At 46.5% G+C, this 12,854-nt stretch overlaps 1 protein-coding gene across 2 annotated transcripts in view; it reads left to right on the forward strand.

Moving 5' to 3' along the window:
* Positions 1-12,854, forward strand: part of SELENBP1 (selenium binding protein 1) — a 143,082-nt gene that overhangs the window by 108,324 nt on the left and 21,904 nt on the right. For both annotated transcript variants that reach the window (XM_086947339.1, XM_086947340.1), the window contains exon 9: positions 9,623-9,744. In XM_086947339.1, coding sequence (XP_086803465.1) covers positions 9,623-9,744 — 122 coding nt within the window. The remainder of the gene's footprint in view (positions 1-9,622; positions 9,745-12,854) is intronic.

Genomic DNA, 12,854 nt, shown 5'->3' on the forward strand with positions numbered 1-12,854 from the left:
GCAAATATATCAACTAAGGAGCCTATCTCTTCCTTATATACATACACTCTTACTTTCAAGTCAAGCCAAAGCAAAATTAACACCAGGTTCCCAAGAAAACACATTTTGGCATTGGACCTCTGTCTTTGAATGCCCAGCAAATGTGACAAGATAAGAACACGTTTTTAAAGGCCCGTTTATTACAGAAAACGTGTCAGTGGAAGAATACTGTAAACTCGACTTTTACATGGGGTGGCACGAACTCAAGCTGCACAGCCAAAAGCAAATAAAGCCAGCAAGTGGAAAGGCAGAAAACATGAGTGACTAACCACAGGCGGAATGCATTCCCAGGTCAACTTTCTGAAAGTCCCTAGGATTTCGCATAGCCAGACAGCTGCGCTGTATGGTAGACTGCGACCATTAAAAGAACAGGCTATAATAACACGTTTGACATCACAATGAAGGAGCGCTGAAAACCATAGGGCCTGGGGAATAATGGTCCATTTTGTAGGATGTTGTGAATAGTGATGAATTCGCAACCCATAGGTGTTCTTCTGGCAGAGGGGGCAATGAGTGCAGTGGTTAGTGCTGCCTAAGCTCCTTGGATGAGCGTTTGGCCGTCCTGGCATATGTCTTGTGCCAGTGTATTTTCCCCAAGCTCTCACCACTATTTCATGTTTGTGTGTTTTATCTTAAATGGCTTTCTATATTCAAAGTAAATTTTTGCAAGGATTTATCTTATTGACATTATTTTTTACTATTTGACCCTTTGTCAAACTGGGATTGGTTGTGGGTAAAGGATGGCCTGAGAGCAATCCTGATCTACTGGCTTCCGCCTCTAGATTTTCCAGTGTAGTATATTTGGTTTTGTTGTTGAGTGTGGTGGTTGCAGGCATAGTTCATGGAGGCCTTTGCCATTATGCTTTCATTGTATCCAGCACTTTGTTTACTAGAATAATGTTTATAAGAACTTTTATCGTAACAGAAGTACTGTACGTATAACCGTACATGGTGGATACTGTCTTTTTCAAGTGTGAAAAATAAATATTAGAAACTCTTAATATCCCTTGCTGCGTTTTTCACTACGGGCAATTATGGATTGCTAATCCATATATGCATTTTAAAGTAATCCCTGGTTTAGCCACATTCACTAAATTTTCGAAAAACAGAAGAGTATTAAGAGATAATGGGAATGCTTGTCATCTGTTTACCAAATAACTGCCGACCACTCGACATGCTGATAGCATAGACTGACTGACCTTGTCCGCTGCGCTACCCCCGTCACCCCCCCCCCCCCCAATAGCCCGCCACCCCTTTTTCTATTTCCTGGTTGATTCTGAGGGAGGTACCCCCCCTTCCATCGTTAGTAGCCTAGTTTCAGTCGGCGGTTCGCGTTCCGACTCAGTTGCACAAACCTGATTCTGTACACATTTATTCAAGGGTACCACACTACCAGCGGGGTAATAACCTCCTCTGACTCGGCTCACACACCATGGGAGAGGTCAGGTCTATCCTAGACCGCCATATAACGATGGGTTAACTCTCCGCAATGCACAGGGGACACGTTATAGATGCCTCACTTTCTCACACTTGCCGCACTCTGAAGACTGGAGTTCGTTTACTGTTGTTGAGCCATGATAGCTGATACTGAGCACTGTTTACGTGTACGCTGAATGACTTGTGATTTGTTATGAGTCCCGCAAGGGATCTTGCTTGAACATGTTAAAAAACCCTAATAAAAAGATTTAAACAAAAAAAAAATCGTTTACCAAATTAATAGATCAATACAATACATAAATAAATTAACGTCTAAGTAACTCTTACTCTGACCTTGTACACAAGGTGAATCATATATTTAGATAGTCATCCATCCCTCCTAAGAGTACTCGCCATCGACTTCCACACTTGTCGTAATCGAGTCCTCCCTAATTGGCTGGACACACCCTGAAGAGGAATATCGCTGCACCCACCATAGGACTTGTGGACTCCGTGCCACCACCCTAAAAAATTATAAATGAAGGAGTGATAAGAGGATAGGGTAAGTATCCCCTAACCACCTGGCTCAGGTGAGGTAAAGGGACCAACCCCGGGGTGAAAAATTATAAAGACGTTATTTTTTTAAAGAAATGTTGACATTGCGCTGGATTTTTGGTTCCAACTGGTCAAAGGGTGGGTATGAGATTGGGCCTCACTGATTGTTTGCAGACTGGAAGTTGGTCTTCCAACACTGCTGTTGGTCAAGAAAGTGTCCATTAGTCTGCAAGATTCCGTAATCTTCTTTTGCAGCGTGAATCTTTCTGGATTCACTATGCTGTGCATATTCCGCAATCTGGTGGTTGGGTCCGGAATCTTAGTCTTTTTTTTTTTCTCTCTTTTTTGTAGCCCAGGTGGGCGTCGACGTCCCACCATTTGGTGTACCTTCAGTGACGTCGGCATGCTTCCGGCGGAAGCTCCAACCCTTGGGCGCCATCTTCAGATTCTTTTTTCCGCCGTTGGGTCTGGATCGGCGCGTGAAGCTCCAGAAGTTTTGGAGGAGAAAAGGAGGAAATACAGCAAGTTTTTGACAGATAAGGCCTGAGAAGATTGGGAGAAGAAGACCATCAGAGAGGAGACGATGAAGAAAGGGAAGAACCTCTATCTTCGACGTCCTTCGGAGAATGCCCACACAGGGGGCCCCTGAGCGCAGGGATGTACAAGACACCCTTTAAACTCTGCAGAAACTGCCACCACATGTTCGCGCAGAAGGACCAGCACCCGGTCTGCAACCTCTGCCTGCCAATCGACTACGAGAGCAAAGACCAATGCCTGCTCCATCTTCAAGCCGAAGACACTCTGGGTTCGAGAGAAGCAGAGGATAGCTCACTACATGATGCAGGGCAAAGGACAGGCCCGACGCTTTACGAACTGGGCCTCTCCACCGACGACGAGGACAACATCGCTGAGGGTCCAGATGACTTCACTGTCGCAGAGACAGATAAGAAAACGTCTGACAAGGTAGGAGAGTCTACGACCCCGAAAACCTCGACAGGGCCTCGAAAGCCTGAGGCAGACTCTCGAAAATCAGTCTAGAGCCTCGAAGGGAGCATCGGCGCCGAAAACTTCGACGACCAAAGCTGCATCCTCCGAAAAGAGCCCAGCAGATCCTTCGAGAAGGACTCCCGGGCGCCGAAGACCGGCGGAAAGCCAAGGCAGTCGAAGCAAGCCCCCGAAAAAGGGACTTCGAAGGAAAAGGAGCCGAAAAAAGCTTCGACGTCGATGACGCTGTGTAAGAGAGCAGCCGAAACGCTCGACACCGAGCAGGCAGCACAGTTGGAGAGGAAGAAAAGAAGGCTCGAGTCCGAGATGGAGAACATCCTTCAGAGGAAGAAGGACTTCGAGGAAAAGATGAAAAGTTACAGGATCCCCTCGAAGCCAGCGACAGCCGTCGCTGAGGTGCAGGAGCACGAGGAGTTTGACGTCGAAGAGCCGCCGAAAACTCCGGAGCCCTCAGAACACGAACAGGAAGAGGACCTCTATTACAGAGGGTGAATATGGGGAGCAACAGTCAAGCTACGGCTCAGGATCCTCAACGGCCCACGATCAGGAATGGCAGGACATCGAGGCCGAAAACCCGGAGGAGGCTGTGGAGACATACCCCTCGAGGCCTTCGCCGCCGGATGACATTGGGGCATACAATGAGGTCGTCAGGAAGGCAGCAGCAGCTTATGGGTTAAGCTGGAAGAGGAGAAGCCTAAAGCAGACTTCCTGCTGGAAACATTGCTCCCCACGCAGACAAGAAGCCAGTTCTTGCCCATGCTGAAAAGTATCACAGACCAGGGGAAGGAAGCGTTCAAAGACCCGGCTACATGCAGATCAGTCACGCCGAGGACGGAGAAGAAATACAAATTTTCCTCCCAGGACCCTGCTTACATCAAGGGGTCCGTCGCAGCAGATTCAGTAATCGCTGCAACGGCCAGAAGAAGGGCCAACGTCCCAACAACATCTGGGCCACCACCTGACAAGGAAAGCAGGAAGATGGACCTGACGGGCAGAAAAATTGAGAGGAACGCCGCAATGCACTGGCGGATGGCTGACTCAACGCCCTCCTGGACAGGCATCAATACCAGCATTGGGATGAGATTGGCCAATTGATCCAGCACCTCCAAGAGCAATACCATGAGAGGGCATCACACCTTGTGGAAGAGGGGAAAAGCATTGCTAACTCGTGCCTGAAGACAGCCTTGGATGGGGCTGAAACATCCAGCAGACTGATGGCTATAGGCATCACAGAGAGAAGGCAAGCCTGGCTCAGGATCTCAGGCTTCAAAACTGAGGTTCAGAACAACATCATGAACACACCTTTCAATGGAGAATCACTGTTCAGGGCCCCAGTTGATGAGAAACTCACCCAACTGAAGAAAGACAACGAGACGGCAAGGTCCATGGGGGCCCTGCAATTCAGGGGGATGAGAAGAGGCACTCCTACACGGAGGCCGAACGGAAGGGGTGAAACCAGCAAGGACAATCACACCAGGCCTTCCACCAGGGTCAACAGAGTGACAACCAAGGTCACCAGGGCCAGCAGAAGAAAAACTGGAACGATCAGAACAGGGGCCGGTCCTTTCGAGTGAGAGGAAACAGACTGGGCCAGAGAAGGCGAGGCGGTGAACAACCCCCCTCTAAGTGACTTTACACGGAAAAAGGTGCTCACCCACTCAAACCCTCCGAGGGAGGAGCACGGGAAAACAAAGAGGAGTGGGCTACACGGACAAGACACAAAAGAACATGTAACACCAGTAGGAGGCAGGCTGAGATTTTTTCTCCAGGAGTGGAGAAAATTAACCACAGATAAGTGGATACTCAACATCATATAGTTCGGATACTGCATAGAGTTGGAAAAGAGCCCACCAAACAGAAAGCCAAAGAAAAGAGAGCACTCGGGAAGAGAGCTGCAATTGCTCCAAGAGGAAGCTCAAGAACTCCTCCTCAAAGAGGCCATCGAACTGGTCCCTTTGAATGAACGCAACAAGGGAGTGTACTCAAATTACTTCCTGGTGCCAAAAGTTGACGAAAGCCTAAGACCCATCCTGGATCTACGGTTCCTAAACAAATATGTAAAGACTCAAAAATTCAAGATGACGTCCCTACAAGAGGTCATCCCACAGATAAAGGTCGGGGACTTCTTGTCCACCGTAGACCTCAAAAATACGTACCTGCACATCCCCATGAACAGACAGCACAAGCACATGCTGAGATTCACAGTAAACCAGGATCACTACCAATTCACAACCCTGGCATTCGGTCTAAAGTCTGCACCAAGGGTATTCACCAAATGCCTCGCAGCGGTGGCCGCACATCTTCGAAGAGAGGGGATACACGTTTACCCCTACCTCGACGACTGGCTCATAAAGGCAAACTCCTACAGGACATGCAAAGATCATGCAGAGCAGGTCAAAAGAACGCTAACAAGCCTGGGATTCTCCATACACTGGGGAAAATGCTCGATGGAACCGGAGCAAGTAAAGATCTTCCTGGGAGCTCAAATCAACACCGTCCAATGCAGGGTGTTACCCAGCGAAAAGAGGACACTCAGCCTACTGAGGGAGAAATGTCACTACCAGAAGGGGCGAGCTCTGACAGTGAGCAAGATCTTGGGAATGATGGCGTCATGTATACACCTGGTCCCCAATGTACGCCTACAGATGAGACCACTCCAAGAGTGGCTGCAACAGCAATGGTCACAAGCTACAGGAAGTTGGGAGGATCTAGTGGTTGTAACGCACAAGGTGCAGGAAGAAATGAAGTAGTGGACCAAAGAAAGGATAACAATAGGGAAGCCTCTAACGCCACCGGACCCAACAGTGACCATCACCACAGACGCATCCCAGAAGGGATGGGGCGCACATATGAACAGGCTCAGAGTGAGGGGTCTGTGGAACCCAGCGGATGCGGTCAGACCCATCAATTACTTGGAGCTGAAAACAGTGTTGCTTGCCCTCAAGGCCTTTCAGAAGCAACTGTACAACCAGAAGGTGCTGATACAGACAACACCACAACAATGTTTTACTTCAACAAGCAGGGGGGGGGACTCCATTTCCTCTGTCAAGCTTGGCACAGGAAATCTGGAGATGGGCAATACCACTCAAAATAGACCTGCTAGCCATACGCCTGCCAGGTAAGGACAATGTAGAAGCGGATTGGCTCAGCAGGCAGACTTCAGCATCCCACGAGTGGAAACTCAACATACAGGAAACAGAGCGACTATTCAGGAGGTGGGGCACTCCGACAATAGACCTGTTTGCAACACGCCAGAATGCAAAATGCCAGTACTTTGCATCCAGACAACCAGAGGTACTATCCCAGGGGAATGCCCTATGGATAAGCTGGTCAAAAACATTTGCCTACGCTTTTCCCCCCCGATACCACTGAACCCCCAGGGTTCTCAACAAATGCATGACGAGCAACATGACGCTCATCCTGGTGGCACCACAATGGGCCAGGCAGACCTGGTACTCACAGATAATGGAGATGGCGCAGGGTCCCCTCCACAAGTTCTCAAAAAAAGAGACCTACTCTCCATGGTAAACGGAGAAGTTCTACACCCAGAACCGGAGAGCCTCAGCCTCTCATCTTGGCTCCTGAGGACTTAGAGTTTGCACATCTAAAACTACCAGAGAGCACCCTGTGGGTGCTGTGAGAGGCAAGGAGGCCCAGCACACGCAAGTGCTATGGGGAAAAATGGAAAAGATTCACTGAATGGTGCTGCAAGAAAAAAACTCCACAGAAAGCTGACCAGGGAATCAACAGTGCTAAGATACCTCACGCACCTAATAAAAGCTAAGCCAAGCTCATCCTCGCTGAGGGTACACCTGGCAGCGATTGTGGCATACACAAGAGGGGAAACAGGGAGAAGCTTCTTTACATCTCAAGTAGTAAAAAGATTCTTGGAAGGAGCTAAAAGAATAACGCCGCCAAAGAGGATGCCGCCGCCGGCATGGAACCTCAATGTGGTACTGACAGAGCTCATGAAAGCACCTTTCGAACCCATCCACAAGGCAACACTACAAATGCTGACAATGAAAGCGGCTTTCCTGGTAGCAATCACCTCGCTACGCAGGGTGAGCGAGCTCCAAGCACTAACCTTGCAAGAACCCTACATCCAGATACGTAGTGACAGGGTCGTGATGAGAACAGACCCACACTTCATGCCAAAGGTGGTGTCCCGTTTCCATATGAATCGGAGTATTCAAATTCCTAGCTTCTTCCTGAACCCCACAACAAGCGCTGAGAGGGCGCTCCACACTCTAGACGCAAGAAGGGCAGTGATGCACTACATTGAAAGGACGAAGGAACAAGGAAGACAAAACAGTTCTTCGTATCCTTCGCAAACAGTCACCTGGGTAGACCATTAACTAAGAACACCATAGCTCGTTGGATCGCACAAACGATACAATTCTGCCACAAGCGAGTGGGGCAGGAGCTAGCAGGAGAGGCACAGGCCCACTCAACCAGGAAGAAAGGAGCAACAATTGCCTTTCTGGCCAACACACCAATTCAGGACATATGCCTGGCAGCAACATGGGCTTCAATGCACACGTTCACTAAGCACTATTGTGTGGATATACAGATGAACAAGGAAGCACAAGTAGGACAAAGAGTGCTTCAACATATATTCAACAACCAACGCTCCTCTTCCACCCAGCCGCCACAAAAAAATTAACAAAACGGCTACAAAATCTATGCACAGCATAGTGAATCCAGAAAGATTCACTCTGCAAAACGAATAGTTTCTTACCTGTCGGTGTAGTTTTGCAGCTTGAAGATCTTTCTGGATTCACTAGCGAACCCACCCGCCTCCGCCAGAAAGATGAGGCTGGAGAAGGAGGTGGAAACACATGGAATAGAAAGCAAGTTGAAGCTTACAAGATACGTGAAAAGAAATACGTTGAAAAAAGGATTAACAAACATAGCCATCGATTCACTACAAGGACAAAAAAAAAAATTAGAATCTGAAGATGGCGCCCAAGGGTGGGAGCTTCCGCTGGAAGCATGCCGACGTCACAGAAGGTACACCAAATGGTGGGACGTCGACACCCACCTGGGCCACAAAAAACAGAGAAAAAAGAGACTATGATTCCGGACCCAACCACCAGTTTGCGGAATATGCACAGCATAGTGAATCCAGAAAGATCTTCAAGCTGCAAAACTAAAGCGACAGGTAAGAAACTATTCATTTGGTTTTTGATTTACAGATTCACAGAAACCTGAAAAAATCTTATCTGAAAAATTCACAGTTCAAGTGAAACTATGGTTAACTTTTATTAGAACACCTTAAAATATGTTATAAAAAAATTACATTAACTTGAAAAAACATAGTTAGTTAATATGTAGTTATGAATTGCAACAAAAAACCGCTGACATTTACAAATTATGGGTGTAACTTACACAAGATCTATGTAGACTGTAACTCGCACACCAAATGCAATGCTTAAGATCTCAAAAAATAAAACCAATATGTAACAACACCTAAAAGTACACAATCAATACAACACCTACACAAAAAACGAAATGACATATATTCATTGTTTTCTCTTTGAAAGTGTTGAAGCTACTGTGATAAGTAGTCTCGCCTGTAACATTGTAAATTATTTTGCAATTGCATTGTGAGATAGGAGTCATTTTGTGCACCTGCTCCACAACTCATAATGCCTGCTCTGCTCAAAAGAACCATTTGCACGAAAAAGGGCAGTCTAGCATGAGTTAAACTTGGCTGGAGACATGAGTTATAGTGTGTTTTGTGTGATGCCATGACTGCGAATTTTAGGCGTATTATCGATTTTAGATTTTTGCTGAAAAATAGCCAACCTATATCTGGGTTTTCCTTGAAAAATGTACATAAATATAGTGGAATTATATTTTAAAGTGATCAATTAGCAGCTCAGAGCCTCCAAAATCGCTTGTAACTTGTTCAACCGCTACCACAGCTGTGGGCTTTATTTGAGGCTGTGGTCTGTTTTGCTGTGTCTGTTGGGTTCACTGGACTAGAATGAAAGCTATTTTTCCAAATTGAGCATAATGCTTTATTCTTAGTGTTTTAACCTTTGCATAGCACTTACCGAAGTAAGGGCTGAGAAGTAAGCAACCTGATTATGTTTGGGAATGGTCGAATGGGGAAAAAGATCCCAAAGTGGTCAAGGCAGGTGGACAATATCCCATAACCGTGCGTCTTTTACAGCTGTAGTGATTCTTTCCCCAGTAGTTTTGATCTTTAGTTTGTGGTTTCAGATGACTACCTTCATCGCTGAAGTGAGGTAGGATTTACTCACCCTACAAACTCAGCAATGCTATTAATGCTTTACTAATTTAGAAATGTAATGAACATTGTCGGAGACCTTTGCCAGTATCCCATCTTAGGCAGCCGATTGTTTGTGGTTGACATATCTGCTCTTGTATAGAGTAACGTTGCTGTAATGCTCTCATGCAGAAGCCCTCTCGTACTTCAGAGCGCTGTTGATCTAACTTTTCAACTCTTATCAAAGTGAGCCTCTCTCGCCTGATTGACTTACCCATGCCGTTGAGAATATTGGCACCATTTTCTGAAGCTGGTGTTTGTATTGCCTGTGCCTCCTTATTTACATGGTGCCTTAATGCTTCCTTCACAAAGGTCTCATCACAGATATCCTGCTATCTCTGGACGACCGCTTTTTGTACTTCAGTAACTGGCTACATGGAGATATCCGCCAGTATGATATAACGGACACCAAGAAGCCCAAAATGGTTGGACAGGTGAGGTCTCTGTTCTTTCGTTAGTCACTGACATATTTTAAGTAGGCTATTCTTGGCTATGTTACATAGTGGAATAATATGGGCTTTGTTACACAGCAGGGTAATGCAAAGTTGAATATTCTCAACATTGTTACTCGTATGATATTCGTAGCAGTTGTGTTATATATACTGCAGGGTATTTTTGGATATGTTACACCGTAGGATATTCTCGCTGCATTACATTTTAGGGGGTTGTCCGCTGCAGCAGGTTATTCTCAAGCCAGTAAAATAGTCTCTGCTATATTACGCAATAGGGCATTATTGACACTGTCGCTGCAACTCTTGGTTGTAGTAACAAGTAGGAAATGATCAGCTGCGTTACAGAGTGAGATTTTTGCAACTGTTAGATTATGAGATTCTCAACGGTTACCTAGTCAAACACTATCAGCTATATCACACAGTAGGATATTTTCAGCTGGGTTGCCGATTGAAAATTCTTAGATGCATTTCAAACTAGAATATTGTCGACTGTGGTACACAGTAGAACATTCTCAGCGCTGTTACATATGATATTCTCTGGTGTAGGATACGATAACACATTCTAACTACACTGTAGGATATTTTCAGCTCTGTTACTGTATGCTATAAATCATTAGTTCATTGTTTAGTATTAAATTGCACTGGATAGCGGCCAGTGAGGTTAGAATAGACAAGTGTATTGTTTACTGACAGGATATATATGCAGCAAAAAACAAAATTATGCAGCACATTATCCGGGAGTATTTTTTTTTATTTGAGTTAGAAACAACATGTTTATAGCATGTGTTGCTGTAGATACACACGCTCTGCATATTCCTGTCATCTACTGTTCCGCTCAGAAGTTTGCACATTGTTTTTCTCAGAATTGTTTTTTTTGGGAGTCACTAGGTGCCCTGTGACTCCTCCCCTTTGTTAGCAATGTGCATGGGCACTGACACATTTTTGGTTGGGGTTTTTTTCACCATTTGGTTTGAGCAAATACTACTGGGGCTCAGTTTTTAGTTGTGTTCCTGACTTCTCCACTCTGACCTATATCTATATGGTACAATTCAATTCCATTCATCAGGAAATCTTCATCACCCACGATCACCTTGATGCCCACTTTCGGAGGCCGATTCATCCATTGATTCCCAACCGCAGGGCTCTGAGCCTTCCACAAGCTGTAAAAACCTTCAAAGTCGAAAACACCATACAACACCATTGCAGACTTTGCCTCAGAAGAGCAAACTGACTTTTGAGGAGCAACCTGCTATGGAATTCGCTCCAGCTCCTAAACTAAAGAGACATAAAAACAGGGGCAATAGCCACCTCCAACATATTCCTCCTCCTCTTCCACCTACACCTCCCCCTCCACCTCGTCCACCACCAAACTCACTAGACGGGTCCTTTTACTCGTCTTACGGGTAAAACCGCCCTTTCGACCCTACAGACGCCTAAACGACTACATTTGACCCAGCGCCTGCAAACAACCCGTAGGACGAATAAGATGATGATCCCTTGACGGTTCCAGACCTGGACCGTTACCCTGTTAGGGCATCTTCCCAGACTACACCTCTGCATACCACGAGGTGATGCAACCGGCGGCCACCTTCCACAAAGTAGACAGGCATGTCCTCTCTTCTGCAAGGAAGACAACAGCCGGAAACACTCTCTAAATTGGAGAAAACGGTCCAGTTCCTCCCAATGTTTAAGGAAATGCTCAAATCAGACCCCAATACTTTCAAAAAGCCCATTAAGACCAAAGTGGTAATACCATCTGTAGAATAATAATACAAACCTTCTCCCACAGACCCTGTCTACATTAGGGGTCCTGTCCCAAAAGGCTCCCTAGTTGTCCACATGGCACACAAGCGAGCTTCCGCTCAGGCCATGGTCAATGCTCCTCTGCCTGATAAGGAAATCAAGCGCCTCGACCTGGCTGGTTAAGGGTAGAAGTAGGAAGCCACTATCCACTGGAGAATAGTCAACTCTGTTGGCCTCCTTTCCCACTATGACTAGGCCTATTGGGACAAGATGCAGGAGATAGTTCCACATCTTCCAGAAGAATTCAAGAAGGGAGCCGGGGGGGGGGGGGGGGGGGGGGGGGAGAAAATAGTCAATGAGGGAAAGACTATTCCCAATGTCCCCTTCAGCTGCACCCTTGATGTGGCCTACACTGCTTCCAGGGAGGGTAACACCAAGGTCCTCATTGGGTACCATGCCTAGCACTGCATTTCAGGCTTCAAGCAGGAAGTCCTGCAACATTTACTCAACCTGCCCTTCAGTAGTGTGCATCTCTTTAGCCCACAGGCTGATCAGATGTTGGAGGAAATCAGGAAGTACACCAACACTGCGAAAGCCATTGGCGACCTACAGACTGACTCCCTCACCCAGAGGAAACTTTAATAGACAGCAAAACAGGCTAGGCACTAAAGCCACTTCACCAGACCTTATCCCCTCAAACCAGAAACAGTTGTACCACAAACAGGCAGCCCAAGTGAAAATTAAGTGTGATTACAGGGGCAAAAACAAAAAGGGTAGTAGCAAAGGAGGTTCTGGGAAAGGGGCCTCCACCTCCAAACATTGACTCACCCTCCCACCTTCTCCCATCACACAATACCAATCTGTGAAAGACTCCAGGACTCCCTACCACGCTGGCAGGAAATCAGAACAGACAAGTGAGTGTTATTGGTGGTTCGCCACTGCTACTGCATAGAACTTCTCATACTCCCTTGAAATATCCCACCCGCACTCATACTCAGTAGTGATCATCTCATTCTTTTGCAAGAAGATGTGATAGCTGTCCTTCATAAGGCGGCCTTAGAGCCAGTACCTGCTCAACCAACGAGGCAAAGGGGTCTACTCTGTTTACTTCCTCACCCCCAAAAACATGGTTCTCTCAAACCGATCTTGAACCTCAGGCCCCTCAATCACTACAGTCTGTCTGAACACTTCCACAAGGTCACTCTCCAAGACGTCATCCCTCTGCAACAAGGTGATCAAATAATGGTTTTAGATCTCTAGGATGTCTACTCCACATCCCAAACCTTAGCACCCACCGGAGCTACCTCTGCTTCATGGCAAGTGGTCATCACTACTAATTCAAAGTACTC

This window comes from Lissotriton vulgaris, chromosome 12 (genome assembly GCF_964263255.1).
Source record: "Lissotriton vulgaris chromosome 12, aLisVul1.2, whole genome shotgun sequence".
Classification (NCBI taxonomy): domain Eukaryota; kingdom Metazoa; phylum Chordata; class Amphibia; order Caudata; family Salamandridae; genus Lissotriton; species Lissotriton vulgaris.